The sequence below is a fragment of the Suillus subaureus genome, assembly GCF_016647635.1.
Source record: "Suillus subaureus strain MN1 chromosome Unknown BJ212scaffold_3, whole genome shotgun sequence".
In the NCBI taxonomy this organism is placed as follows: domain Eukaryota; kingdom Fungi; phylum Basidiomycota; class Agaricomycetes; order Boletales; family Suillaceae; genus Suillus; species Suillus subaureus.
In genome coordinates this window covers 263,082-291,069 of record NW_024538559.1, presented here as the reverse complement: position 1 = coordinate 291,069, position 27,988 = coordinate 263,082, and the positions used below count along the sequence as shown (strand labels likewise).

Genomic DNA, 27,988 nt, shown 5'->3' with positions numbered 1-27,988 from the left:
TTGAAAGAATTCGATCCCCTTTCCAATTAAAACACCATGCTTCACAAGATCAACTTGGCAGGCGATAACGTCGTCCATACTTGAACAAAACCGGTTCCTCCTCCACTATGTTCGCCCTCAACCCATCGAACAGAGCCTTGAATGTGTCCCCTGCTGCGGGATGCAGTGATGTGACGTTGACGCCCTTTGCCTGCGGGATCCTCGACTCTATGTTGCTCAAGAGAGGGCCCGATGAATGAGGATACAGAGAAAGAGCCTTCGAATGCGCTATGCAGGTGTACAGTCGCTGGAGCATTCGCGGTTCTTGCCTTACTGTTGAGCTGAGAATAAACTGGCGAGTTGGTATAGGTGAGTTTAAGCGGGGCGTTCGCGGTTTGTGCATCAACTCCGAATTCTCCGGCATGTCCCGAGGCAGTAGTCAAAGATACACGTGCATCAAGGGGCCTAATGTAACAACGAAGCGTTTAATATATCGAGGAATGAAAAGGAGCATGAGTACACACGCATTTGCCGTTGTTATGACCAATTCAGACGGCTTTGCAGATTCGTTATGAAATAGGTCAATATCTGCGTTGATGGCCATGTTGGTAGTAATGAGTTTGAGAGACGACGTTGAATGAAAGTGTCCTTTGATAAGCCCGTTAGCAGTGGTAAAAATCCCTGTCTCGGCTGCTACAGACTATGAAGACTTCAACTCTAAATACTTAAACCTCTAAATGATGTGGCACGAACCTGGACGTTGATCGGGAAATGCAAAGTATTTAACGAAATACTGCCAAAGAAAACAGTGGCCGACAAAGCTGAGACTTCGTGGCGGAAAAGAGGCGCAGAGGTCCTTAAACTCTTGATGTAGAGGGCATCCTCGCTCGCACTGGCAGGCAAAGTCAATGTGACATCAAACATGAGCCGATCCTTGTTATCCTGGCCAGGGAGAGGGCTCTTTGAGGTCTATTATGTAGCATTGCCCATATAATATTAGTACGACACAACATAGTGTTAAAGAAAAAAACTTGCATAGACACCGATTCCATTCTGATTTTCCTGGCGATTAAGGCGGCAAACATTTGCACGTTCAAAGGCCTCTTCTTTAAAATATGCAGCGCGTACGCGTACGATGACATCATCTGAGACCTCCGTGGACTGCTCCACGGTGACAGTGCCGTACTGGAAAGCACCCCGAGAGACGAGATACAGAGAGTCAGAGCCGACAGGAAGGGTGAAAAGTGATTCGCTGCCAAAAGGGAACTGCTGTGCCCATGATGGCAATTCATAGTATTCGTCCCACTCCGCGCTACCAATGCACCTGACGACTGCCCCATCGCTGGGATCAGGGAAACCAGGTTCATTTAAGTCTGTTGAAAACTGTGGTGCACATAAGTTGATTTCTAGTCCTGACGGCCAAAGAAAATCCCAACCTCGTAGTAGTCGGGAATACTGCGCACAATGTGGAATCTAGGGTGGGTAAACACGACAAAGAGCAGCAAGCTCACAATGCCGATACCAAAAAGCCTAGTTGCGATAGACTGGCGCGGCCGTTCCATAAATTGCGATTCGCAAGTCTGGCTATTGAGAGTAGTAGTTGGTACTGACCCGAAATCACCATATTCAACTTGAAGTTGAACAACCTCTTTGTTGTCTCCGTTCATACTCGTCAGACGGCGCTTTTATGTCTAAAAGAACAAGCGAGGCCAGATGCACAGTACGATGTACATAACTGCAGATATATAGTAGATCTGCGCGCCAATATCAAAGAGTCCATGTGAAATATACTGCGGGCGCAGCGTGCTGGTGATGCCGCGCTCGGTATCGGTAATAACCTGTGACAGTACCATGAGAGCTCAGATTGATGCTCGTTGATCACTTTGCCAGAATCATCATGATATATCTGTTGGTATTATCAACATCATTGTAACAATCAAGCTACCTTTGTCGAATTACGGAAGATTGGCGCACGGCCGTCACAATCACCAGTCAGAAGCTGTGCAAGAATCGGTCCCGGGTGTCAGCACGTGGGCTCGGATTGACTTTCACCAGTTCGAATTTGACCGGTTATCAGAGCATCGACACTGACAGATCCAGGACGTTATCATACTTGCATCTTACCAAGCTATCTGGATATCTGTAAGAGGCCAATTGCTTGAATTCCGACTCGCAAGTACTGTCGTGCAGTGACACTGACAGTGGCTCTGCTACCGACTCGTGGTGATGTAGGTCCCATCCTCCAACAGCCTGTTCTGATCAAACCTATTCTGGGTGTCCTGAGTCCCTACAGACTTCACCCTTGACAAAGGTGTGAAGTAGCGACTGTGCCACTGTGGGGGCGGTCAGGTGAGCTCGGGTTCTCCCATGTCACGTTTCTTTTTTCTCACTTCCAAAACTAGGGTTTTCACCTCGCTCCGTGGCACGCTCTACACCTCCTTCCAGTAATTTTTTACCACACTTCTATGAGCGTACGCTTCACCCTCTCTCACGCGGCTTTTGAAGACAAAGACCTATACGGGGAAAACATTCAACGACATTCGTGTTGTCACCTCCCACTTGAACTTGTCCAGCATGTTCGGACGTTGCATCTACTTTTCTGATACGTGTTGCATGTTATATGTCTTGTAAAGTACGTTTGTTCCTTGAAACATTCTCTGTTACGAATGCGAGCGGCGGCTTTCCCGAGTTTCAGATTGCCATCATCATCAGATGCATCGCCGACAGGCGATAACATTCAGTCTGTTGAGCGCCTAAAAGACCCAAGCGCAGCATTGGCCATACCAACCCCATTACTCTCGGTGCCCAATAGCCCATAAACATCTCAGGCACAACGGAACTATTGTGTTTTCACTTGACGCATCTGTCTGTCTTATTTGCCGAGTCCTCGGACAACGTGCACTCCGGAATGGCCCAATAACGGGCCGCAGTGTTGTTCCTGAGTGTGCAGTCAAATAGGTACATGGTCCCTCGTCAGGTCACGAGCACTAACACGGGGAGGGCCATCATATCGCTAGGCATCAGGGGTGTAACGTTTCGAGCAACGATGAAGGTTGCTCAAGACATGCCTCCTGTTACCCAAAAGGTTATTGGATCTGCGTCCGAGGAATCAAATCTCAAGTACCGTGCGCACAATCTCCTTGACTGTGATAGTACTCACTGCGGAGGTGGATAAGTGGACATAAACACCTCCGTCGCAGCAGATGATTAAGTTATGGTTTGCAGCTTAAATTAACCATTGTGATGCTGCAACTACTTACAATATTGTAAGGTGTGCATCGTTCTATTCCCATTATGGCCATGGAGCACTATGTGCTAAAGAAATCGATACCTTGGAGTGCCCTTCGTGCTTCGCGGGGAGACTATCTTGGGCGCCTTGGTCCGAGTCTCTGACTCACACGATACATGATTCCGCCGGTTCCTTGCCCAATTTGCCTCAGGAAACACTCGCGGGAGGACATATTTGGAAGTTGTGACTCTACGATAAGGGAAATACGGTGGAAAACCTAATACCAGTGAGCGTCTTAACATCGCAGTCAGAAGAGTCGGAGGTCTTTCAGTTTGCTAAGGCAAAGTGCATTGGATTCCTCTTTTAGTATTGTAGGCTCTCCTAATCAAGCTGTGGCTTTGCGCTCATTTACGTCTTCGGTGAGCAGTTGTTTGGCTTCCCGATGTGGTATACTTAGAAGCATCGCGAATACTTATAGGCGGCTATGCATGTTCGTTCTCATATGTAAAATCTCAGTCATAGCATGAGTATTGCAAAACATGCGAAAGGATGTGGTTGGTCATCCTCACTCCCTCAAGAATGATGATCTGTGCCAAAGAATGGAGCGAGAGCCACAAAGCATCTATTTAAAAATTTCCAGTGTCCCGTAACCTCACCGTAAACTGCTAAAAGAGGGAAGAGTGGTGTCAATACCTTACTAGTATACTTATCGCTCACGCGAGTACGGACTGGTTTTAGTGACCAGTCCATCAAGGGTGACGGAATTATGTTCAGTGGCGGACGCCTTTTACGGCGGTGTCTGCATCTAGGCTGGGGTCATCTCCGGGATTAGTGAGTAATAATGACCCCAGCATTTATACGCTGCGGTGGGCAAAGCCTGCAATTTGGCTCGGAATCAACGTAGTTAGGAGTCCAGGACGCCTATCATGAGCTTTGGGGACCTGGACGTAGATATTTAGCCGCTGGTCGCCATCAATAGTGACGTGCATTGACACGCTGAGTCTGCACGAGTTCTCCTATCAGGGCGTAAGCGAGGCGCGCTATGCCTTTCACAGATAAGTATAGTGATAGTGGCAATAAGCATAGGCACATATGACAAAGTGAAAGTCCAGGCTGTTTACCTTCAGAGATAACCCAAACTTTTCGATGCTAGTGCGTTTGGGCAAGTGCCACGATAGAGTGTACATGTAGTTTGCAGCGATCGGCAACTTGGACTATTGTAACAAGCGGTTAATCGCCGAACAGGCGATGAGCACCGGTGCACGCGGGTTGTAGATTTTCGTTGAACGAGGGCATGACATATGACTCGTTGCCTTTAAAATGTAAAAAGGTATGACTGACAGCGGCGACTACATTAGCAGTATGCGTGGTGTTGGGGAACTTGTGAAGTTATAACATCCATGGAGGGTGCTAGGCACACGAGCACTGTCAAAATGAAACGTCACGGTTGCTGAAAATGACAAGTGGGTTGCAGCGTGTGGATGCCCTGATGTGCCTCAGGGCTAGCGGGCAAGATTGAAATGAGGGACTTGATCGAAAGCTGGGTCGCCAGCATAAGGAGAACATGAAACATACTGCCGATGAATCTATTAGACCATTTAATCGTCCTAATACTGGGATGTAGAGCTATGCTTAAAGGTTTTGTATGTAGATTGGGCGGCCGGAAGGGACGGCGGCTCGATAACCAGATTTAGGGTAAGAAGTCCAAAAAGGGAAGTGGTTGGGGCTGAAAATAAAATTAAAATGTGAAAAACGCACAAAAATATTAATCAGGAACATGGGAAGGTTGATGTGCCTGAGGAATGTGATTGGTTTAGTGGTGATCCTCTAGTAGCGGACCACTTTCAGTGCTCCCACAAGTCCTTTCCCTCCAAGTCCCTTCCCTTGTCCTCAGATACCCTCCCCTCTCCTCCCGTAGTCCTACCCATCGTCATCCACGACGCCGAGCAACTTTTTGACGACGTTTATAAGATACCCCAATTGGCGTCCAAAGGTCCTATTTACCGGACCTCTTCTGACTGATGTCCGGTAGGCCAACATCTTCAGCTGGAGGCTCTCGCCCCTTCACAGCCTCAGCTTTTCGTACATCTTCAGCCCGTCCCCCGACTTCTGCAGGCGCATTTGACCGTGACCACCAGTACACCTATGATAATGCTTATATTGAGGAAGAAGAGGAAGAGGAAAGCGACACAGAGGACCTTTTTGCCTTTCTCCCTCCTTCAACCGCAGACCAACAGCGCGACGTAGAGAAGCAGCGTGCGGCTGATTTATCCCGAATATCACCAGACTATGCAAACGTATTCGCGAATACAGTCCCATCAGACGCCCCCCCGCTTGTATATCCGGCGCCGACCTTTGACCCCTGGTCTCGTTTCTCCTCTGAAGCGGCCGGTCCCTCCCGTCTATTCCCCGTACCTATATCTCAGGTTCCAGTAGAAAGTCCTCCTTCTACCGCGTCAAACCAAGGCGCAAGCGACCCGTATCGCATGCGTCGACTAAGCACAGCCCTGTCGGGTACAACCAACACCCACCCTTCGAGACCTAGTATCCCAAACTCTCGTCAAATACGTGTCAGCCTAACTTCCAGCCCACCCGAGAAGCAGTGTCGAGGAGTACCTTCGTAACAGTTCACAGAGGACACGACATCCTTCATCAACACTGGGGGATTCAACAACTTTGAGTATAACACCTAGTATGCTGGAACAAGACAGTCGCGATGGTTCAATAAAGTGGGTTTTTCTTTTTTGTACCGAAGATTTCTCAACATTCTCTATTCTGGCGTGACACAGGATGGAGTTTGATTTTGACGCCGTGAATGAAGAGGACAGTCCATTTCCCGAAGTTCGTGCATCCGTCTCGAACATAGATGACCCAGAAATGCCCGCTATGACGTTGCGGATGTGGTTAATCGGTTTGGTTCTTTGTATGACCGCTAGGTGAGTTTTTTTTGAGCATCGTCCTTGCTTGTAGTCTCATGGTTTCCAGTGCAATGAACCTTTTCTTTAACTTCCGGCAACCTGCCCCGAGTGTCTCTCCCCTTGCCCTTTTGCTCGTTTGCTATCCGATTGGAAAATTCTTCGCTTTTGTCCTTCCCATCACGACTTATCGTCTCCCGCGGTATCTTGGCAGTCATGAGTTTTCGCTCAATCCTGGACCATGGAACATCAAGGAGCATGTTTTGGTGTACATCATGGCAAATGTTGCTATTGGTGCACCTTACGCTATCAACGCCATTGTAGTCACTCAGCTCAACTACGGCGTTCAAGTGGATTACTGGTTCAGTGTACTCCTGGTTGTTGCCACGCAACTCACAGGGTTCGGTCTTGCAGGGATATGCAGACGCTTTTTAGTTTGGCCTTCAAGCATGGTTTGGCCGCAGAACTTAGTGACGTGTACTTTATTGAACACCCTTCACGCGGAGGACGATGAAGAACCAGGTTCGATTACACGATACAGATACTTCCTTCTTGTCCTTGGTGGCGCGTTCTTCTTCTACTTTATTCCTGGTAAGAGTCTTTTTAAGCTCAATTTGGGTTGACTTTGATGATGGGTTTTTAGGCTACCTCTTCAGTGCTCTCTCGGTGTTTTCTTGGATGTGTTGGATACTACCGGATAACATTCCAGTTAATCAACTATTTGGCGTCGAGTCGGGCTTGGGCATGACCATAGTGACATTCGACTGGTCACAAATCTCGTGGATTGGTAGTCCCTTGATGTTTCCATGGTGGGCTGAAGTGCACATCTTCTTTGGCTTCGTTCTTTTCTTTTGGATCATCACACCAATATTATACTATACCAACGTAAGTCCCTCCAGCCCTCAGCCCCTCCTTCTATCCTTAGTTTCTGACCTTGTCACAGACGTGGGATCTCGCCTACTTCCCATTGAACGATAGTAATCCATATGATCGCTACGGTAACGTGTACAATGTGTCGGCTGTGTTGGATGCCTCAAACCGCTTCAATCTCACTGCCTACGAGAACTACTCTCCGCTTTATCTTCCCGCGACTTATGCAATGACCTACATGCTTGCATTCGCCCTATCGACATGCGTACTCGTGCATACAATCCTTTACCATGGCCGAAGTTTGCTGAATGGGATGAAGAAGATTCGCGTAGAGCAGGATGACATTCACGCGAAGCTCATGCGCAATTACCCTGAGGTGCCAGATTGGTGGTATCTCGTGTGCTTCTTCGGCTTTTTCCTCCTCATGGTAGTAGTCGTTGAGGTAAGCGCACTCCCCTTTTACATGATGAATTTTATTCATCGGCTGTTTGCAGGTGTGGCATACGTCAGTACCTGTGTGGGCCTTGATGTTGTCCGTGGCATTACCAACTCTATATGTCTTGCCGTCCGGATTCATTTACGCAATGACTGGGCAAGGGGTATGCATGCTTCCGCGCTGCATTCGAGAATAGGAATGCTGACGTCCGATCTGTACAGATCACGCTGAATCTGCTTGCACAGATCATTCCAGGAACTTTAATGGCGGGGGACCCTGTTGCGAACATGGTACGCGGTTGAACTGCAGCACTTTGCGAGGAGTTTGACGTAGTCATCCAAATTTGTCACAGATCTTCAAGGCATACTCCGTTCAGACATTGTCGGAAGCTACTTCATTTGTACAGGATCTCAAGCTTGGTCATTACATAAAGGTACCTCCACGAGCCACGTTTCTTGGTAAGCAGTGCTCTTTTGATCGTCACTCGATCGCCTGACCAAGGTGTCCCTGCAGTGCAATTCGTGGGCACCCTGTTGGCATCATTCATCCAGATCGGTGTTAAGCAGTGGATGTTCAACAACATTCCGGACATCTGCACCCCACAACAACCCAGTCTCTTGACGTGCCCACACAATCAAGTGTACTACACTGCATCAGCAGTCTGGTACGTCTGTCTTTCATTTCGGTTACTGTGTCTTTTCTCAACGATGCATGTTCGTAGGGGAATTATCGGACCCACGCGGCAGTTCGGAAAAGGGACGCTTTACTACCCGGAGTTGTACGCCATCATTGTCGGCGCATTCCTGCCCGTTCCTTTCTGGCTGTGGCAACGGCGGTACCCGAATTCATGGGTCAGGTTTGTGAGCACGCCTGTGGTGCTCAACGGCGTCTCGTATATACCACCCGCGGCCGGTATCAACTATTCTGCTTGGTTCGCAGTCGGGTTTGTATTTCAATATCTAATAAGAAAATGGAACTTTGCATGGTGGAGCAAATTCAACTATGTGACTAGCGCAGCTTTGGACAGCGGTATGTGGCTTCCTTGCCTCGCTTGATTTTTTGCTAACGGCGGAGCATAGGCACTGTTTTGTCATTAATTATAATATTTTTCACGTTAGATGTACGTTTCCCTTCTGCTCATCGTGGCTAACATTCGTTTAACATTACCTACAGTTCCCAAAAGGTGGCCTCTATATCAACTGGTGGGGAAACACCGTTTACACCAAGAGTGCGTTTTTTACTGGTCTGATCGATCAGTCTGCTCTAAGATGCTTTTTTCTCTCTTTCCAGCCGCGGATTGGAACCGTCTGTCACTGAAAGTCATTCCATCCAGTGGCATCCCTTTAGATTAATGTATTTAGCAATCTGCAACAATATGACTTCATCTAGGACCCAACGCAACAGCGGATGTGATTGGTGCTTTACGTCGATCTCAATCCTAATGAAACAGGCGATGTAACAGGTGTTACCGAGGCGAATGGCGGTCTTTGATATATTGGTTCATGAAAACAGGCACTGGATTAGATCTAGACCCACCATACCATGATGGAAGAGAAGCACGCTGCGTGCCAATGATAAACGCTTAGGGAACTCGTGCACGCGCCGAGAAGCACATTTCCAAAGGAACCCACTTTTGGTAAGATAGAGAGCCAAGGAACACCCAAAATGTGAGCTGTGCAAGGATGCGGGGCCGAAGAAAGATGCACTATCTGGCTATGCACGTTCTTATTAAGCAGTGGCTAGACAACACACTGTGATCATTCCGGCACTGAGTATGTACTGAATAATGACGTGTGGCAGTAGAGACGCATGGGGCACGTATGACATACCCTGAAAGTGAATTGCACAGGATGATGATCGCGGCAGGAATCTAACCTCCCCGTCCACGCCCTCGTCCACGTTGTCCGCTACCTCTTGGACCTCCACGGCCTGAGCACAATCAATTAGGACTGATTTGGTATGATGGAGTAAAATGGACAGACCTCCTCTTGATACAGCACCTCGGCCTGTGTGGAAATTACAGGCAGCATATCGATATCCCATGAAAACGGCGTGTGGTGCAAAGATAATGGACACAAGCGAACGAACGGATCATGATCAGTGTGCCGAATATGAAACTGCAGGGCGATGGGCTCAGACGCACCTCCTCGCATACCTCCTCCCCCTCCTCCTCCCCGCGCATTTCGACCAGCTTCTCGTGCTCGGGTTTGCTCCTCTTTTACAGTATCTAACAATGTGTCTGGTACACGCAGGTATTTTATCTGAGAGTTGTTCAGCTGCACTGAGGTTATCAAGATGAGTGGCTAAACGCACGGTGCTGCCGCGAATATAACACTCCTTCAACTTCCAGAATCTATCGCCGTCTGCGCTCGTTTGGTACACCTCCCGTAGTGTTATGTTCATGAAATTATCGCAATTGACGAGATGACCGTTGAATGTTTCGCCATTTTTCAACTCTACAAGCTATGGTTGTTGAATCAGATAGAAAAAAGAATGGATAGTGAGCCTTGTTTTGGTCAAATGGATGCGCGAGACCATGGTACCATAGGTTTGTTTTGGGCTGCCGTCAGTAGTGATAGAGGCAACTACACATTGAGAAAAGCCATCAGCAGGTGTATACAGACGAGAAAGACACATACCATCTTATTATATGGCAAGAGTTTTATCACTTCTTGGGTCGTGCTCAATAGTCGCGTCGAAGGACGTTGCAGTAGTAGGAGACGCTAAATACCATCTGTGGCTGTGTTGCACACTCCATCCAGACTTCGAACATATAGACATAGTATCACAGGGATACTAGTAATACAAGTACATAAGCAAACTGATATACCCCAAGTTCAGATCACTAATTCCACACGACCATTTGACGTTTTGACCGTAGCATACCCTTCGATCTCTTTGCTCTCGCCCCAGTAGGCAGACCCTCGGAGGCGATATCGTTCTCGTCTCTGAGTCACCTCTCTACGACGTCCCTGTCCAGAAGGATCCTCAACAGGCAGCTCCTTGAGCATGGCTGCTGCGTTTGAAGTCTGTAAGTCAAACGAGCCTTCGAAAGTGCTATGCAACTTGACGCTCATTGCCGCGTTAGAAGAGCGGGCTTCCGACCTGAGAACCGAGTCGACAGGCATGTCGGTATATTCAAGGGTGACGGGGCCATTTGAAGTACGCGTTTCGACGTCGAAGATACCACCGTGGCCAGAGTGTGTGACAAGATCCACATTGGCATCAATTTTACTGAAACAAGAGGTTAGATGGTGAAACCGAAACAGGACGCAAGTCACATACCCGTTATTTGTTGTCATCTTGAGCTCACTGACAACTCCATTCTCTTGGTTAAGGAGCGAAACAGATGCTTGAATGGGGCCATTTGAAGTTGTGAGCTTGAGAGAAGAGCCACTATTGAAATGCCCTTTGATGGCGCCATTGCTAGAGCGGATCGAACCATCCTCAGCGGTGACAGACTGATCGGAAGATATTTAACTTTTCAATAATCCAGGAAACCAAGACAACCAACCTTTGCATTTACATGGCCATTCGATGTTCTGAGTGATATTCTATCGAAGGAAATAGTGTTCCAGACATCTGCGACATCTTGACTGTAATTGGATGTCTCCGTCTCGAATGCTTTGATGTGCAGAGCATCTCCATTTTTCCCTGCGGGTAGCGTGATCTTTACATCGAATTTTAGCTGTTGTCTATTGCCAGGGAAGTGCGAGAATGCGGACGTCTACAAAATTCATTGAGATGAAGGTTCAACGAATGAGAATTGAAGTATTTACAAAGATACCGACACCATTCTCATTTGTCTTTCGTTCGAGACGACAGACATTGGCGTGGTCCAGCGCTTCGCGGGTAAGATAGCCAACCCGCACTTGGACCCCAACTTTATCTGTCGGCTGGGTGGATTGCACGATATCAACATGACCGGATTGCTGAGAGCCCCTCGTGAACAGGTAGAGTGCATCAGAGTCAACGGGGAGCTCTAGGAATGCTTCGGCAGTATGGGGATATTGGTTCAAGCTTTGGTTGGACAGTGTCCAGTCGGAGCCACTGATGCACTGGTGGACGATGCCATCTTGTGAGCCAGGATGAGGTGGCTCACTGTCCCAGGACTTATCAAACATGTGAGTCAAAGGCGTGCCATCGAGCGAGAGAAAAATGACATACGGGTCGAGATCCATGATTGAAGGCCATATCGGTGGAAGATGTGGTGAACGCAGCAATAACGAACCAAATAAGTAAAGCGACACCGAATGCTTTCCAGAAACGTTGTACGGGTGACTGACGATATACGACCACCACTACGTCCGTTATGGGTTGATAAGATGTCTGGGAAGCATACGGAGGGGGTGGGGATGGCCCTGGGGTACTACTTGAGCCCTCGTGGAGTCCTGCCCTCTGACCGTTGCCTTTGTCGTCCGTGCGTGTTAGGTTTGTTTCAACAATTATCATGCCGGCGTTTGCTCCAAAATCCACACACCCGTTGCTAGTATCCTTGTGTGTGCCGATGTGCTGCAATTGAAGCTAGTAGTTGTAAACGTCCTCTTATAATCAAGACGGCTGCGAGCTGCTGCGCAGTCCAACTGTGGTGCCACTCGCGCGTGACCTGTTACTGTAATCACTACGCAGGAACATCGACGTCAAGCTTGCTGCGTAGCCCGGGCTCTATAGGTCTGGGTAGAACTTGGGATCATAGATTCCCGATTTCTCACCCAACCATCGTCTAGTTGCAACGACTTGAATCTCCGGCAGCTAACATAAATAATTTACGTATCAATCTATGCATCGAGAGTATCTTGTAACTACCCTATCTAAGTAATCGACAGGAGCCTTTATATAGTACCAGGACAAGAAGCAAACAGATGCGCCTAGTATTATACGTAGACATGTACAAGGACTCCCCCTGGTCGGCTCTTCGATGATATAGTGTTTGCAGTAGAAATACAATATTAATATTAACACAATCTTGTCCTTCTTTCGTCTCTGCAAACAGACACAGCGTGTCTCTTCGCGTTCTCACTCTCGACAACGGTGCATACGATTAACCATGAGCAAAGGGATCCGTCCAGAGGTCGAGCACGGTTCGTGCCTTGACAACCATTAAGTGTAGTTGCATACACGCGTTGCAGATGAAACTGTCTCCGATTCACTGTTCACGAATCACTGTTTCGATAGAACGCAAAGTTAATGTGGGGGATGAAGTGCCAGCTTTCGAATGTATTAAGGAGCTGGACTTCGACGAACTGACGATACAACGCAATCACGCGCACATGCACGTTTCCGGCTAATCCCGTTCTACTGAGGTTCGTTGAATGGCGTAAATACAGTTATGTTTGAGATCCAGATGATGAGGTACTCCAGGATGGGTCAACATTGCAAGGTAGTCGGGGGTGTGTTCTGGTGCGTTCAATGGTGGGTTCTTTCAGACTCTCCAAACTAAAATAAGATTTATGTTATTTCGTGAGCGGAATGTGTGATTGATATCCATTTGCAACACTTACGAAGATCGCCTGGCAATTTGTCTAGAATTTTGTCATTAAATTCATCGACATAGACATTAAGAGGGGAAAAAATGCATGAAGACAGGTTTCAGCGTCTTTGAGGACATGTGGTGGGAAGAGGAAGTCAATGGTGTCGTCGAAGTTTGTAGTCACTGTTATGATGATGTGTGCGAGATTCTGTCGAGGCGCTAGCAACGTATTGCGAGACATCCAAATATATTTTCCTGCTTGACCGAAAAGGTACTCCGCGAAACTTTATCTGCTATGATGATTGTTGGAAGGCACAAGCACCATCAGGAAGGGGTTGTAATCCGCGAGTCTTACATATATATAGATAGACGAATGAGGAAAAATACGAAGGCGAAAAGAAGTCACGTACATGCATCAGCAAAGAGATGAATGGAATGCGCAGATTTGCCTTCATCGTCAATGATAGGACCGATAGATGTCCGCGCATCCAATAGATAGATTCCATCGAATTCGGCGGAGGCACATGTGAACACATTTACATGAGGGATGGCGATGAATCCGTCGTATCGCCAAAATTTCATTTTGTCAATCTGATACCTAGACAAGCCAGACTGTGAAATGAAGCAGAGGTCGCCATAATAGTGAGGACAACCGTAAATTAGAGACAAAACTATTAGCAACACAGCATGACGTAATGGACACAATAGCAAACGGTAACTCATACAAAATGTAATCAATAAACCCCAGGAATAAGCCAGTATCTCACTTTCTTTGCCCAATTCTCCCATTCTTCTCCCAGAGCACGCTGCAACATCTGGTCCTCCACTGCAGGTCGGCTGATGGCGAGCCAAGCGAGGAATGTGGTGTATGCAAAAAAGCTAGTCACTAATACTTTTATGAGAGGCACTTGTAAGATCCCAGACTGCCTTATCCATGATCCTTGAGTTCCGTACATGACGACAATCCCCACACTTTGGAGAAGGAGACCAGTGTAGCTCGGGTGACGCACCACCGAGTACGGTCCACTTGTCACAAGTCTGTGCTCTTTTCTGATGCTGAGGTCGAAGCTCCAAAGCTTTCCTAACGTCGAAATACAATAAAGCCTCAATGCGCCGCCAATCCCGACAGCAATACTGCCGATAAGGAAAGCGGGAGTGATTGATGTAGGGTGAAGAGTGTACAAAAGCCGCACAGCTCTAGCACCATAGATGCCTTCTGGAATATGCGAGGGACCCACATATGTGGCTAGGATATTGGCCACTTCAGCAGACGATGCTGCCCATGCGCTGATCTGTTACATTGTCCACAGATTAATAAAGGCCGGTGTTTAGGAGCAACCCACCTTCATTAACTCCATACAGCGCAGTTTCAAAAACTATCCAATGAGCACCTCGAGCGGTGAAGACACCACCTTCTCTTTAGACAACGATGGCGGAGAAGAAGAAGTCAACGAAATATGAATGCCAATGGCCGAAACTAGGATGAAGGGGATCTTTAATAGACTCATGGTGTGCCGCTGTACTTGACCTGGAGGAGGTGTTAGGAACTGATCAAGTCGAAGGAGGCCGGTATGATTTTTATATGGAATGTCTATCTCAGTTGCTTACACATGCCACTGATACTTACTCTTACCTGGTTCCATCTTTCAGGATCCATGCTGACATTCGACCAACGTTATTTAGTAAAGGTTGGACCCTGCAAACTGTATCGGAGAAAGGTACGAATATTTTTCCATGTATCATCATCTTCATTGTCCAGTACAGTCTTCATTGTCCTACTCAAGTCGTGCAAAATGTTAACATAGTACAGTCACTTTGGTAGGTGTAAAATTTGAACATACCTTCACTGAAACCTCTAACCCTAACCCCGACAGCCACTGTCACGTTGTGTGAAGTCCTATCGATCGGACACTAGAAGCCTCGTCAGGCAACAATACATACGTATTCTGTTTGTCCCCCTTTGGGCTGATAGTCTTCGTTATCAGGTCTGGTGGCATCCGATTCCCAATGCAGTCAATATCGAGCACGAGGCTCCCGATTGGAGTGTAGCTCCGGCCTCATTGGCAGTGTCGATATGTATTGCACTCACTGCATAAATTTCCTGCCTTCCCTGCAGGTTTTTTGCAGTATTCAAGTGAACTATGCCGTCCACGAGGCCGTTAACAGACACAAACTTTGTCTCTACAAGGTGTGATATGATTTATGTTCGACCAGCTGAGAAGGCCAATCTTACCAATTTCTCTCAACGGTATAGGCTCGAATGGATCTTATTGTCGTGTACAACCCTTGCGAAAAAAAATCACCCTCAATTCTCATACTCGCTTATCAGTTCCTGCTATCTTGGATGATGCAGTGCACTGAGACGGCAGAATCACAGACTGAGGTGTCGCACGCAGTAGCTCGTTTCGTTCTACCGCTGCCTTCTATGCCTGTTTGTGCATGATTGCGGGTCGACGGAGGCTGCGCGAGAGTGTGGCAATCGAGACTTCAACATTCCGTGCTCGATTCAAGCAGCTGCTTTTTCGTCGAGGAACGGGGATGGGTTGGCGTCAAGAATGGATGTAATAAATGAGAGGTCTTGTTGGTTGAGAATGGAAGGCCTGCTACGACGACGAGCAAGCAGATTTCTTGTCTGTCCGAGATCTCGGTGGAGTTTCGAAATTTCGTGGACATCTCGCCGACTGAACCCAGCAGGTTGGGAGCAATCAATTTGTATCCTAGATTGATTATCTGCTGATTCTGGGTCTCCTTTAGATCCATCCTAAATCATCCGTTGTGAAGTTCTGCCGTCCAGGCGTAACCAATCTGCCAAACCAATATAACTTCCAAGTTTTGCCCACAATATTTTCAGGATATACAAGCAAGCCATGTCTACCTCAGAGCAGTTAACAATTCCCTTTACAAAGCTTGTATCGCTTCGCATAAATCATGCATTTCTCTTACCTCGTCGCTATTGCTTTGGCTGCATGCATGTCTATCACTGCATGCAGTCCTCAATTTGGGACCTGCCATTTGGACTCAGATTGCTGTAACACCATGAAGTGCAATGTGATGTCGGTGAGTACGAGTGGACTGCTTTGCATTCAGGATTCAACCCAGTTGCTCACGCCTCGCACCTTGCAATGTCAATAGCCTCGCGGCGGTATCAAAGTCTGCAATTATTAGACTGCTTACCGATGGGCTAGCAGCCTGTACATGAGCACATCTGGACAGTGAGTCGTGTTTCTGCTTCCATATTGGTGCTGTGGCTGATGGAAGAATACGTAGTTCGTTGCTGACTTGGTCAATGTGGTTGTTCTTGGATTCTGGAGTTCTGCTTCATGGGCAATGGAGGCGTCTTTGAATTGATTTGAATACTCAATGTTGACTAACTGAGAGATGTGAGGAGAAATTCAAATATCCAGATTTGTGCTGCGTCATTCAGAGCTTGATTGTTCGTTGCCGAAGTCTGCATTATGTGCATAGCGGCTGTAGCAGTCGAGGCGAGAATTTTGACCACTGCTAATGGGCGCGTTAAAGGACATTTTCAATGTCCATTCAACACCATTTCTCGAACTCACCACAACCGATATCATCATCGACAGTAAATGCTTCTTATATCTAGCCCCTTGACACATGCATTTTTGAGTCCTCAGGGTCTGCCGGAGAATTCAGAGTTGATACTCAGACCGCGAATACCCCAAGGCTTATGTTGACTCGCCAAGTTGATGCCCGGCTCAATAGTAAGGCAATGGATGGCCAATTAATATTACTACACGAATTGAGCAGGTCATGGACAGCATGGTTGATGCCCAAGCAAATGCACTTTTAGAAAACAAGAGCCTTTGTAGGTGTATCGTCACATACTCGGATGCATGTTATTAATGGTTTGTCTCCACTGGCATCTGCTCGTCTTTGGATAGGGGGTAGATAGACATCAAACGGCTCGAATCTATTATACACAACCCATACATTCTATTCACGATACTGCCAAACATCGAGGGCCGAATCAAACCTAAGGTGTTGCACGACCGGGCCATCGTGGATACAGCGAGCATTCCCTGGAAGGCGTCTGTGTCAATGTGATTTTCTTTATCAGTCCTGATTGATACATACCTCACGGTGAATCGGTTGGCCAGCCATGCAAGCAAACGCTACACCAGACATGTCAGCCATCACGTTTTTGCGCAAAAATAAAGAGAGACCTGACCTCGACACCCAGTCCGTACCCTCCATGCTGGCAAGTACCATATTTGCGTTGGTCAGTGAACCAGTAATAAGGGGCAGGGTCGATGCCATCGCGCTTGTACGCTGCCAGTAGCTCTTCCATATCCGCTATCCTCATCGATCCACCTATCGCATATTTAGTCATAGGTAGTAGCACACGGCAGTTCAGAATTTCACATACCAACAATTTCCCCAACACCAGGCATTAAAAGGTCACAGCTCTCTGTGTATACAGGGCCCTGCTCTCCCTCTTTCCTTGGCATCTTTTGCATGTAGAATGCCTTCAGCTCCGCTGGGAAGCCATACAAAAATATTGGCGCCGCAATGATATCCGTCATCTGCCTCTCCGCAGCCTCCGCAATGTCGTCGCCGATTTCATGGTCGACCATCACGGGCTCGTCTTTACCAGTCTCCTCATCTTTCTTGGTGATCACGTTGCCGTCGGCGTCCTCAGCCGGGCGTTGGATCTTGTGCTCGTTGAGCCATGCGATGGCGGACGCGTAGGACATACGCATGAATGGTCGAGAAGGCGCTTTAAAGTGAGGGTTCAGGGTTTTGATAAGGGCTGCGGTGGCAGGGTTGACGAGGAGCTTATCGACCGTCTCGCAGATCTGCAGATGCACTGAGCAGAAATTTCGGAAGATACAGCAGTAGGACGTACAATGGCTTCTATGTGTGTCATGAGGTCATCAAATGTGATGAATGCAAGCTCGGCTTCAAGGTGCGTGTACTCGCTCAGATGTCGGCGAGTGTGACTGGGGAAGGACGAAATCAATCATTAGAATGAAAACACAGTCCGGCGAATGGGAAGGTAGCACAAACCTGTTTTCGGCACGGAAGCTCTCCTGGACACAGAATACGTCGCCCAGGGAAGGTAGACATGTTTCAAGATAAAGCTGGGAGCTCTGCGTGAGGAAGGCTGGTTGACCGTAGTAATCAAACTTGAAGAGCGTTGCGCCACCCTCCACTTGGGTTTGTACCAAACAGGGCGGTGTTACCTCCAAAAGGTCGTTGTCTGCATACGACTGACGGAAAGCTGAGAGAAGGGCCGCACGTAGGCGAAGCACAGAAGAAGCGGTCTCGCCACGGAGAACGAGATGCCGGAGATCAGCCAGAATCGATGGATCAGATTGCTGAAGATACGGTTAACACATGTCCAATGAATTAGTCAAACGACTCGGACCTCGTTGAGTCTGTTAGTAAATGCTTCCTCAGCACCAGGAGCGGCACCAAGTACGCGCCAGTAGTCAACGACTAGTTCGTGTCCTCCAGGGGCGCGCTGGCCTTCAGGGACCGCCTTCAGCATACCGGTCAGCTCAACTGATGCCTCTAGCTGTAACGTTACAGCATCGTATGTTTTGTTCTGGGGGGCGAATTAGATCTAAAGTCCAAAACTGTGGACTGCAAAAGTTACCGCGTTGCCAGTAAGAACAGCCTGTAGATATCCTGTCCCGTCCCGCAGGACAACAAACGTGATTTCTTGCTGGTCGCGCCGTCTGTGGACCCAACCGGATACCCGGACGCGCTGCTCGCGATGGGACTCCAATTTTACGATCTTGGACTATATAATTTGGAAATAAGCGGCGTAATCACAGCTCCAAATTAACGACGCTGATACCTTGACAGGTTTTGGGAGAGATGGATCTTCAGTAAGCACGATCTTTTTGCTTTCCTCAAGCCTTCGTTCGCGTTTCTCTGCCTTCTCTTTTGATTCTCTCTCTTCCGCTTGTGCTTTCAGCCGTTTCTTCTCAAGTCCCTGGGCGTCCTTTTTGGCCTTTTTCATCGCAGACTGAGTTGGTGCATCGTATGCTGCATCTGCGTCCTTACGGATTTGGTATTGTGTCGTTTCGGCGTCGGCGGTGGGCGTCGAGAAGAGGGCGAAGGCAAGGGACTGATAAGGTTGATCAACGGACCCATTGCCGGACGCGTCGACGCCTGATGTTTGATCTATGTATATTGTCAGCATTGAGGGTATCTCAATTAAAAGCCCTGAAGAACTAGATGGTGGTATGAGTTAAGGACTTTCTACAGTACAGATCAGTACACATTTGAAAGTCAGTGACTCGTATAGATCAACGGTCCTGATTTGGTTTATCTACTGTCGCATCTGATAAGATCTCATAACGCGTAGTGACCTAGAGAATAGAACACAGGCAGCAAGCAATTGCTGGCAATAGTCTCAATCGATGCATCATGCATCATGGTCTAGGTCGTTCGAAACACGCGTTCCAGCTGTGGTTGGTCGGTCTTGAAATCTCTAAGAACAAATTGGCAGCTTGAAATCGCTAGGATATATACTCAGGCTGAATGTAAGATATAATCTTGCATCACTGCAGCGAAAGTGAACAAAGACCAATAATATTAATGTGAATACCCAGCCTTGTTGAACCATTAACCGGTATAAGTTCACCGTATAACCCATGGTACATCAGCATATCCAAGTAAAGAGAGGAAGGTATATACATATATGCATGCACAGCTGTAGAAGATACATCCAAAGCATTAGATACGAAAGCACAAAAGCCGATCAATGATGCCAGGACCCAACTCAGACATACTTGGCAGCGAGGTGGCTACCGCCTCCCACCTTTGATCATTCCTACACCAGTGACGTCGTCTCGTACAGTGTCCCATTCTAGATCCATTGGGTCGTCAGCGCTGTCAGGTAACGCTGGTTGTCGTGCTGCGGACGTTGATTTGTCGTCTCCACACCCGCAGTCATACGTTTCATCAAGGTGGGCACAGTCAAATAACGGTTTTCCTAACCGCTCGTTGACTTTGTTGTGTACTGAGCACAGCCTAACCTCGTGTAAGCGGCGAGACTCAGATTATTAAAAAAGGGAGTAGTTTCACCATAGACTTGCTGCCAATCTCGATCCTGTCTGTTGAATGCTTCTTAGCAGGCGAAGTTCAAAGTTAAAGAGAATTTACCTGTGGCGGGAATTTCTTCAACAATTCTTGAAATTCGGCTGCGCATTCGCCACAGGGGTATAGGCGCGACGTAAGATGCAAATACGAATTCAAAGCATCTCTCTCGTCCTGTGACGGGCGCTACATATGTGATCTCGTCAGTATAGTCGATAGACTTAAATATCAAACACACCCTACCTCAGGATACCGTAGAGTCATGGTATGTCTACCTTACACAATAAGCAACAGCGTTCAGCAGACGTCCATGATACAATAATCCGAATACATACAACAACTTCCAAGTCGCGCGACCGAGTTCCGCCCTGTAGTAAGTGTGTAAGACGCAATGGAACAGCATCTCGCATTACCTACTTGGCAGTTTCATTCCCCAGCTTCGACATGATGACACCTCCCTGAGCTGATAAAGGTCGTGAGCTATCATAAAGAGGAGGGCGTAGATCTTGTTCGACGCCGCCTTCACCGAATAAGTCGCCAGTCCATGGGTCGATGTACGCACGAGAAGGTGGGTGAAGGAATGCTATTGTGGCCAGCAGAAACTGAAACAATTATTTTCGAGAAGCTCCAGGACAGTGTTAAAACACGTACGAGGCCAAGGACAATCGCCAGAAAAGACTTTGCGAACCGGGAAATCATGATGTGTGCACAATGAATGTTAATGAAACCTTCAATGGAACCGAGCAAGACCTGAAGAGGGTCTGTCTGAAAAAGGCAAGTGGAATTACATAAAGCTCTCACTAAATATATTATCACTAAGACGATCATCGATGCACTTTACTAGCCTTATGACCTGCTAGACTAGTCATTGCAAAGTGTTCCAAAATGTTCTACGTGATTGGTCTCGGACTCTGCGACGAGAAGGACATCACAGTCCGTGGATTGGAAGCAGTCAAATCCTGCTCTCGAGTCTACTTGGAGGCCTACACGTCCATCCTGATGGTGAACAAGGACCGCCTCGTCAGTTTATCATCATACCATTCTTCTCTCACTGCTCACATGCGAGCAAGGAAGCCTTCTATGGAAAGTCGCTTATCCTTGCAGATCGCGACATGGTAGAACTCGAGAGCGATGAGATCTTACGCGACGCAGCCACCGAAAACGTTGCGTTTCTTGTCGTTGGCGATCCATTTGGGTGAGGCCGTCCTGTTCCCCTTTCTTGTCTGCATTGGCTTATTAGCCATCCGCAGCGCGACAACGCACACAGATCTGCTGCTACGAGCTCGCGATCTGCAGATCCCTACTCAAATCATCCATAATGCATCTATCATCAACGCAGCGGGATGCTCGGGGCTTCAGCTCTACAATTTCGGGCAGACAGTATCTCTCGTCTTCTTTACAGACACATGGAAACCAGACTCGTTCTACGACCGCATTGCAGAGAACGCCAAGTTCGGGCTGCATACCCTGGTACTTCTTGACATAAAGGTAAAGGAACAAAGCGAAGAGAATCTAGCGAGGTGCTTATATTCCTCACCTTCTTTGGCCCCTTTAGTTTCTGATTTATTTTGAAACGCAGAGGAAGAAAAATATACGAGCCGCCACGATATATGTCCATTCCTACAGCTGTGAGCCAGCTTCTCGAGATCGAAAACATTAGAAAAGAAGGTATCCTTGATGGCGATTCGACACTCGCTGTTGCACTATCGCGTGTGGGCGGCATACCCTCCAGCGAAGGATCGACAGATGATGACGACGGTACTCAACGTATCGTCGCAGGTACTCTCTCAGATTTACAAGTCCAACCAGAGTCTGTATTTGGAAAACCACTTCACAGCCTCATCATCGCCGGCAAGAAATTGCATGAGTTGGAGGCGATTTATGCAGGCGCCTTTGCTGTTAACCAGGAGAACTGGGATCGTATCGCAAAAAAACATCTTAAGGTGAAATAATCATAGACAATATCACATTATAACATGCATCCCGTCCGATTTAGCAAATTTTTCATAGCACGTCGGTGAGTGAACATTGTGATGAGCACAGTCGCAGTATTTAGGCCAAGGCTCTCAATTACTTAGAGCCATTGGAAATCTGGGCTCCATGCTGGAACGTCTGGCACCAATGAAACTATACACATATGATACAAAAACATCGAGACAGCAACGACGGAAAACAATAAGATAAGTTTGCCAGTTGGGCAGTGAAAAAAGCAAGACTCAAACCTAAAACGCCACACCCTGTCCAGAAACTTCAAATTACATATACATTTTCCTTCTTCATTTGATAACCATCTAATTTGCGGAAGTACTCAAGGCGCGCTAGACGCTCCTCTTCGTATCGCTAAGAGTTAGGGAAACAATTATCAGCAAGAAGCAGTCTTCATGAACATAGCTATAGCGAACCTCGCGGGTATCATCTGACATTTCCATCAAGTCATTGAGAGGCTTCCCTTTCTCTTTGCCCTTACTCCGAGGCTTCAAGGACGACTTTTTGACACCCTTTGACACGGGTTTTCTGGGGGCACTTGATGATGGCTGTGCCCTCGATGCAGGCTTCCTCCGCTTCGGCTGCTCCTCATCACTATCACTGTCACCCACAAGATCGGCAGCCATCCTAACCCTTCCTTTAGCCCCAGTTTTCGCTACGGCAGCTCCCCTCCGTGTAGTCGCTCTACGCGGCAAGAGTTTCTCCAAGTCCTTGCATGCCTGTCTAGGGCTCAGCGAAGCAACTTCTTTAGTAGTGCGGACACGTTTGCGAGGCTTGAGCATGTCACCCTGGGCTTTCCCCTTCCCTTTCGCCTGTGCACGTGTTGTACGTTTAGGAACAGGAGTATGTTCATCCGCTGTCTCCGGGCAATCTGACGGTGTTTGGGGTCCTCTAGCGGCTACGCTAATCTTCACAGGTGATGGGCTGGATACTACGTCGCTGGAGGCGGGAGTGGCAGCTTCAACATCACGTTTACGTTTTCGCGGCGTACGGAGGGGATCGCGGCTGTGTGTTGGATGGTCTCGTAAAATGTCCAAGCGAGGTTTAAGTAGGGTTGGGACTACTATCTCCGAGCGAAGGGAAGCAGGGGAAGACGATGGTGTTGGGATATGCGAATGACGCAGGATCGGCGCAGGGACTGGAATAGATGTCGTGATTGGTTCGTCGAGATAGAGATCATCGATGTCTTCATCGTTTGTCGGGATGGGGACTGAGGAAGCGGCTGGGCGCGTTGGAGTAGACGTAGCGCGATTAAGCTGTCCTCTGGTACGTGTGGAACGTGGTGTGACGCGTAAAACAGTAGATTGAACGTATTTGTGCTTCTCGCTTGGTAGACGTGCAGCGCGTCGTTCTTTCAGTACCTTCTCGGCCGCTAAAAAACCGAATGGGTCTGAATCACCACTTCTAGGGTCTATCTCTTGTGTATGACGATAAAACGCAGTCATGTTATACTCGTAGGCATTAGCATGCGATGTTGACGCGTAGTTCTGCGGTCCATATGTGGAAGTAGAAGCGAGCGGCGAGCTGGGAGGGAGTGGTGATGTTGGCTGCCAGTTGGGCGGGTTGGCTGGGAACGCGAGGCTTTTTGGTTTCTTTGGCCGTCGAGGTGGTTTAAGGTTTGCAAACGCGGGAACTGCTTTGATCGGAGATGGTGAAGGTGGATGAAAAAATTCATCAGTGATGTCACGAAGCGCATCTTCATGAGAAGGCGTGCGAGGCGGATTTGCCAGCGAGCGGGGTGGTGGTGGTATAGAAATGCTGAATGAGTTTTCGTCGGCCCCATACTCATTGTCCCTATCACCAATGACAAATATATTCTCGTCATTCTCTTGCTCCATCTCTGAATCAGAGTTGAGCAGCTCTTTCTCGACTTGAATCTCTGCTATCTCCTCGCTTTCGTGGGCTGCCTGAGCTCGTTGTCTGCGCGTTTTTGGTGCCATTGTCGATGTTGTGGTGCAAGGGGCGTGGGAACGTGAGGACAATGGGGAGAAGGCCAAATGCGCGATGTGGTGTCACGTGAATTGAGTTTCCTTTTTTATTCATGAGTATTCACAAACCGGCTACCAGTCGAGTGATCCGGAAGTGACGGAAGACACAGTCTCTGAAAACCTTGACATGCACCAGGGCAGATCCGTTAGGAATTCACGCTCGTGTGCACACGGATTATCAAATGGTCTGATATCCTATATTAATTCACAACAGACTTCAGCAATTACTGGGTCCCATTCATCATTCATATACTAGGTGCGAGCATTATATTGCACACGCTGCAGTAACAGATCCCCTGATTTTACCATCTCAGAAATTTATCATGCATGCACAGATGTTATTCTCTACGTCTCGTACTCGCGTAATTGTCTCGATCGCCCGCTTCCAAAACATCGGCCAGCGGTGTATGAGCGTCCGCCCATTAAAATATGAGCATCTCACAAACACACTTGGTGAACCTTCCCCACAGAAACCAGCTCCACCGCCTCGTAAGTCATTTTTTACTTCAAATCGCGGACTCGATCTCTCATCATGCCCAACAGCCCGCAAAAAGGTAACAATCGCCTCTCTGCATGCCCTCCGTCAAGAACGCACCCCGATTACTGTACTCACAGCATATGATTATCCCACTGCACGTGCTGCATCCATACACGGCATTGATGTCACACTTGTCGGTGACAGCCTAGCCCAGGTTTGCCTAGGCTATTCCAGCACTACTTCACTCACTCTTGATGAGATGCTTCACCATTGCCGCGCCGTCGCCCGGGGAACATCCGCACCGCTCCTTGTCGCAGACATGCCGTTCGGAAGCTTTTATGCCGGGAAAGAAGACACGGTTCGAGCAGCCGTCCGCATGCTCCAGGAGGGAAACGTGGAAGCCGTGAAACTAGAGGGAGGGAGTGAGATTGCTGGACGTGTGCAAGCACTCACGAGTATTGGAATCCCAGTAATGGCCCACGTAGGGCTGCTACCACAGCGTCACACCGCGCTCTCCGGGTACCGGGTCCAGGGGCGCACTGCGCAGTCTGGTAGATCAATTTTGCACTCGGCCCTCGCCTTAGAGGAGGCAGGAGCATTCTCCATTGTTCTCGAGGCCATCCCTTCATCTCTTGCTGCATACATTACATCGCGGTTAAAGGTGCCCACTATTGGCATCGGTGCGGGCCCGGGCTGCAGTGGGCAGGTGCTCGTGTGGGACGACGTAATGGGGACATGGGCGGGGCACAAGGCAAAATTTGTGAGACGGTTTGGGGATGTTAAGAGCGAGGTCGAACGAGGTGTAAAGGCATATGCTAGTGCTGTTCGAGATGGTAGCTTCCCTCAACACGAAAAGGAGGGTTATGGGATGGATGACGGAGAGATCGAGAAGCTATTGGAAATGGAAGGTGACCGGGAGTGGACGTGGAGCCCTCCGAAATTGATGTAAAACTGACCAGATGCTTCAATATTTGTAGCCTTGCAACTGTCATTAATTGGGATGCCGAGGTGCAAGTACTATGCTGTACTATGATGGATTACAAGTTAGTTTATACTTTTTTAATTCGGGCGACTTATTGCTTCGAGACATGTTGAGGAATCACGGGAAGATTAATTCTACGTTGTTACCCGCACATAGAGGAAACCGATGTATAAAAAACATACAAGGGGCTGTCGAGTCTCGATGCTGAACTCGAAAATGAAATCGAGAACGAACGCGACGGAGCCCATATCTTACTCAAGTAAGTGGGAGTTTAAACCTGGTTTGAGGTAAGTATATCACTGTCCTCAACCTGCGATACGATGTGCTGGAGCAGTTCAAGCAGTTTCTCAATCTAGCACCATTAAATCCCTCTCGAAAACTACCGGTATACAATGTCGCATTGCTCGCTGCCTGACCAAAAAATCACTCACCAGTTTGCATCCGCCTCAATATTCTCCAAGGCATAGCCAACTAGAAGTTGAAAACAGTAATCGTTCAGAAGAGTGGTGGTATTAATGTCCGCCTCATCAATATCGCGGAAGGTGAAGACACCTTCTCTTGAAGTGGAAGTGGATGCGCGATACCTCTGATTACTCTGCAACTGTGACCCAATCCCGTATCAGCACCAGCCGAACCTGTTGACAAACTTGTCAGTACGAATGCACACATTTTTTTTGGGTAGGAGGGGGACTCACTTCTCGTTATACACCCACTCTATATTCCCTGTCGCTCCAGGTCCATACCACACTATCTGTGGCAAATGTTCGTTTCGTATAACCGTCCGCCCACCCGTCCTCTCCGCAATGTCCTTCAATCCTTCTCCCAATTTCCACACCTCTACTTTCCCAATTCCGCTGCGTCTAGCCGCCTGAGTGATCTTCGCAATTAGCCCAGGGAACGTCTCTTCACTGGCACAGAGCCGCGTAATGATTAGCGTTGGTGGAGGAGGTCTGAAGTCCACGCTCCAGCTTGCATACGTGTCTGGGTCGTTCAAAGACTGTATACCCCAGAATCCACCTACCATAGAAACGTCCGAAGCGTATGTCGAGCGTGGGATGTGGAACCCACAGACACCGTTTGTTGGCAGGTACGTCACAAATGCTGCCGGGCGCTGCACCTCATACGAGGTGTCGCTTGTCAACATGTTCGCCAGCTCTTTATTGATCCGCCCAGCATCGCGATCCCAAAGTCCGTTCAGCTGCTCCTGCGTCAACCACGTCCACCCAATATCATCATCATCATTCCGCTCCTCTGTATCCACGTCCCAAATAGTCGAAACGGCTCCCCGCGTCTCCCATCCACCCTCTTTACCCCCAGGGCCTGCGGAGCGGTAAAAGTATTCTCCGACATCACTATACAGGCAAGAGAACAGTCCCTCACTAGCTTCCGTTACCTGCTCCGGTGGTGCGCCCCATGCTTGTGGGAACTTGGGGAGATTGGCACGTGAGGCAATGACCCAATATAAGAGGCGCATCATGTGGCTCGCATAGCCGCGCCCGCGTTTGGAGGGTGGGGTGAAGACACTGGCAATGGCGTAACAGGTTACTTCGTGCACTGAGTTGGGCTCAGAAGTAGAAGAGGAGGGGTAAGCAACGAGACCTGAGCGTTTGAATCTGTCCCCATAGACGCGCGTCAGAGAAATACACGTTTATTGAGAGTATTCGAGTCGCTTACGCCTCACAGGAACACATGAAATCAAGAGTAGTTGGGTCATCCCGTGGCGCCAGCACCCTTCCTCTCCCATTAACTTCTTCCCTGCCGGGCCCCGGCACAATGGGTTGCTTACCAGGTGATCAGTCTTCCATCCTTTGCGTGATCCATGGATTCCATCTCAGCCTCTCGCGTGAGGTACTCTGTGAGACTCAGAGTGCCACCCCATTGTGGCCACGTTCGGCGCCATGACCCCTCAACCTGTGCACGTGTCGCGGGGAAGAGTGAGAGTGACGCAAAATCTACCCTTGATTCTATCATCGGTGATCAATGGTCTTTGCAACGCTGAGCTGGTATTGAGGGCACTTCGCTAGTGACTTGATTGAAGTAGGCCTCATCGGGATCCAACACCTCTTAAGTAAGCAAGGTTGAGTTATTCTACTCATCATCAAATAGCATCCACATCATGGTCGTTCAACATCATAATGAGTTCAATTAGAGAGATAATGATATCTATGCTAAGAATTTTGTGTTGAAGTAGCTAAAAATACGAATTTTGTGAAAGTGCCGACTTCTGTGGGGTGCCGATTGCAGTGGAAGGGATAGTAGCATCCACATGAAACCAATCTGCACCAGATGTAATTCCCGGAAAGATTCTTATGAAGCTCCTCTTGAAGGCCCAGGAAGAATTTTTAATTTTGGATCAGAACTCTGGAGAAATAAGTCAAATATTAAAAGTGTCAAATGGCTTGGAATATCATTCCCGTGTGCTGCAGCAGCGAGAGAAACAAGAGAAACACTCTTCGAAGTATTTGGCAATGACGCAAGATAGGACTCTGACTGGTTAGACTACCCTAACAAAGAATCGATGGTTGCGCTGATCGCTAACCTGAGAGCTCACTGCACACTGACCACCCTCACAGGATGGGATGCA

The 27,988-nt window shown here is 48.2% G+C and overlaps 12 protein-coding genes across 12 annotated transcripts; 4 read left to right on the top strand and 8 right to left on the bottom strand.

Moving 5' to 3' along the window:
* Nucleotides 1-41: 41 nt before the first annotated feature.
* On the bottom strand, nucleotides 42-1,347 carry BJ212DRAFT_1261250 (uncharacterized protein; the record flags this gene model as incomplete). The annotated part of the gene is made up of 4 exons (XM_041330168.1): nucleotides 42-444; nucleotides 504-679; nucleotides 733-939; nucleotides 1,021-1,347. Coding segments are annotated over 4 exons (1,113 nt in total), but the record flags the coding sequence as incomplete, so codon positions are not given.
* A 3,684-nt stretch (nucleotides 1,348-5,031) lies between these two features.
* BJ212DRAFT_523243 (uncharacterized protein) lies at nucleotides 5,032-6,206 on the top strand. Its single transcript, XM_041343400.1, has 2 exons — nucleotides 5,032-5,937; nucleotides 5,998-6,206. Exon 1 carries the CDS (start codon nucleotides 5,230-5,232, stop codon nucleotides 5,830-5,832), a length of 603 nt encoding a protein of 200 aa, XP_041198125.1. The 5' UTR covers nucleotides 5,032-5,229; the 3' UTR covers nucleotides 5,833-5,937; nucleotides 5,998-6,206.
* On the top strand, nucleotides 5,716-9,091 carry BJ212DRAFT_523153 (OPT oligopeptide transporter protein-domain-containing protein). The gene is made up of 13 exons (XM_041343399.1): nucleotides 5,716-5,937; nucleotides 5,998-6,144; nucleotides 6,194-6,714; nucleotides 6,767-7,008; nucleotides 7,067-7,435; nucleotides 7,488-7,592; nucleotides 7,651-7,719; nucleotides 7,782-7,887; nucleotides 7,943-8,093; nucleotides 8,151-8,458; nucleotides 8,509-8,549; nucleotides 8,603-8,657; nucleotides 8,720-9,091. Exons 1-13 carry the CDS (start codon nucleotides 5,903-5,905, stop codon nucleotides 8,779-8,781), a joined length of 2,211 nt encoding a protein of 736 aa, XP_041198124.1. The 5' UTR covers nucleotides 5,716-5,902; the 3' UTR covers nucleotides 8,782-9,091.
* A 509-nt stretch (nucleotides 9,092-9,600) lies between these two features.
* Nucleotides 9,601-10,014, bottom strand: BJ212DRAFT_1249235 (uncharacterized protein; the record flags this gene model as incomplete). Its single annotated transcript, XM_041329698.1, has 3 exons — nucleotides 9,601-9,690; nucleotides 9,743-9,892; nucleotides 9,973-10,014. Coding segments are annotated over 3 exons (282 nt in total), but the record flags the coding sequence as incomplete, so codon positions are not given.
* Nucleotides 10,015-10,266: 252 nt separating this feature from the next.
* On the bottom strand, nucleotides 10,267-12,238 carry BJ212DRAFT_1522985 (uncharacterized protein; the record flags this gene model as incomplete). Its single annotated transcript, XM_041341710.1, has 5 exons — nucleotides 11,597-12,238; nucleotides 11,209-11,541; nucleotides 10,944-11,156; nucleotides 10,715-10,890; nucleotides 10,267-10,663 (listed from the first exon to the last, which is right to left on the bottom strand). The coding sequence occupies exons 1-5, from the start codon at nucleotides 11,879-11,881 to the stop codon at nucleotides 10,267-10,269; spliced, it is 1,404 nt and encodes a 467-aa protein (XP_041198122.1). The 5' UTR covers nucleotides 11,882-12,238.
* Nucleotides 12,239-13,223: 985 nt separating this feature from the next.
* On the bottom strand, nucleotides 13,224-14,407 carry BJ212DRAFT_1295579 (uncharacterized protein; the record flags this gene model as incomplete). The annotated part of the gene is made up of 4 exons (XM_041332326.1): nucleotides 13,224-13,249; nucleotides 13,310-13,511; nucleotides 13,667-14,191; nucleotides 14,291-14,407. 4 exons carry the CDS (start codon nucleotides 14,405-14,407, stop codon nucleotides 13,224-13,226), a joined length of 870 nt encoding a protein of 289 aa, XP_041198121.1.
* A 2,104-nt stretch (nucleotides 14,408-16,511) lies between these two features.
* Nucleotides 16,512-19,229, bottom strand: BJ212DRAFT_1319874 (asparaginyl-tRNA synthetase). The gene is made up of 9 exons (XM_041334369.1): nucleotides 18,724-19,229; nucleotides 18,520-18,666; nucleotides 18,289-18,468; nucleotides 17,928-18,238; nucleotides 17,767-17,860; nucleotides 17,287-17,716; nucleotides 17,089-17,231; nucleotides 16,995-17,032; nucleotides 16,512-16,939 (listed from the first exon to the last, which is right to left on the bottom strand). Exons 1-9 carry the CDS (start codon nucleotides 19,069-19,071, stop codon nucleotides 16,894-16,896), a joined length of 1,737 nt encoding a protein of 578 aa, XP_041198120.1. The 5' UTR covers nucleotides 19,072-19,229; the 3' UTR covers nucleotides 16,512-16,893.
* A 119-nt stretch (nucleotides 19,230-19,348) lies between these two features.
* BJ212DRAFT_1454527 (ERV/ALR sulfhydryl oxidase domain-containing protein) lies at nucleotides 19,349-20,736 on the bottom strand. Its single transcript, XM_041338857.1, has 7 exons — nucleotides 20,622-20,736; nucleotides 20,388-20,572; nucleotides 20,306-20,338; nucleotides 20,214-20,241; nucleotides 20,037-20,156; nucleotides 19,959-19,987; nucleotides 19,349-19,904 (listed from the first exon to the last, which is right to left on the bottom strand). The coding sequence occupies exons 1-7, from the start codon at nucleotides 20,667-20,669 to the stop codon at nucleotides 19,679-19,681; spliced, it is 669 nt and encodes a 222-aa protein (XP_041198119.1). The 5' UTR covers nucleotides 20,670-20,736; the 3' UTR covers nucleotides 19,349-19,678.
* Nucleotides 20,737-20,785: 49 nt separating this feature from the next.
* Nucleotides 20,786-21,955, top strand: BJ212DRAFT_1454525 (tetrapyrrole methylase). The gene is made up of 4 exons (XM_041338856.1): nucleotides 20,786-20,990; nucleotides 21,041-21,165; nucleotides 21,221-21,490; nucleotides 21,550-21,955. The coding sequence occupies exons 1-4, from the start codon at nucleotides 20,856-20,858 to the stop codon at nucleotides 21,920-21,922; spliced, it is 903 nt and encodes a 300-aa protein (XP_041198118.1). The 5' UTR covers nucleotides 20,786-20,855; the 3' UTR covers nucleotides 21,923-21,955.
* Nucleotides 21,956-23,911, bottom strand: BJ212DRAFT_1319863 (uncharacterized protein). The gene is made up of 2 exons (XM_041334368.1): nucleotides 22,373-23,911; nucleotides 21,956-22,310 (listed from the first exon to the last, which is right to left on the bottom strand). Exons 1-2 carry the CDS (start codon nucleotides 23,894-23,896, stop codon nucleotides 22,221-22,223), a joined length of 1,614 nt encoding a protein of 537 aa, XP_041198117.1. The 5' UTR covers nucleotides 23,897-23,911; the 3' UTR covers nucleotides 21,956-22,220.
* Nucleotides 23,912-24,267: 356 nt separating this feature from the next.
* On the top strand, nucleotides 24,268-25,371 carry BJ212DRAFT_1475708 (ketopantoate hydroxymethyltransferase; the record flags this gene model as incomplete). Its single annotated transcript, XM_041339271.1, has 2 exons — nucleotides 24,268-24,433; nucleotides 24,488-25,371. The coding sequence occupies 2 exons, from the start codon at nucleotides 24,268-24,270 to the stop codon at nucleotides 25,369-25,371; spliced, it is 1,050 nt and encodes a 349-aa protein (XP_041198116.1).
* A 288-nt stretch (nucleotides 25,372-25,659) lies between these two features.
* BJ212DRAFT_1319861 (uncharacterized protein) lies at nucleotides 25,660-27,517 on the bottom strand. Its single transcript, XM_041334367.1, has 4 exons — nucleotides 27,191-27,517; nucleotides 27,079-27,135; nucleotides 26,100-27,017; nucleotides 25,660-26,039 (listed from the first exon to the last, which is right to left on the bottom strand). Exons 1-4 carry the CDS (start codon nucleotides 27,373-27,375, stop codon nucleotides 26,024-26,026), a joined length of 1,176 nt encoding a protein of 391 aa, XP_041198115.1. The 5' UTR covers nucleotides 27,376-27,517; the 3' UTR covers nucleotides 25,660-26,023.
* Between the last annotated feature and the right edge of the window lie 471 nt (nucleotides 27,518-27,988).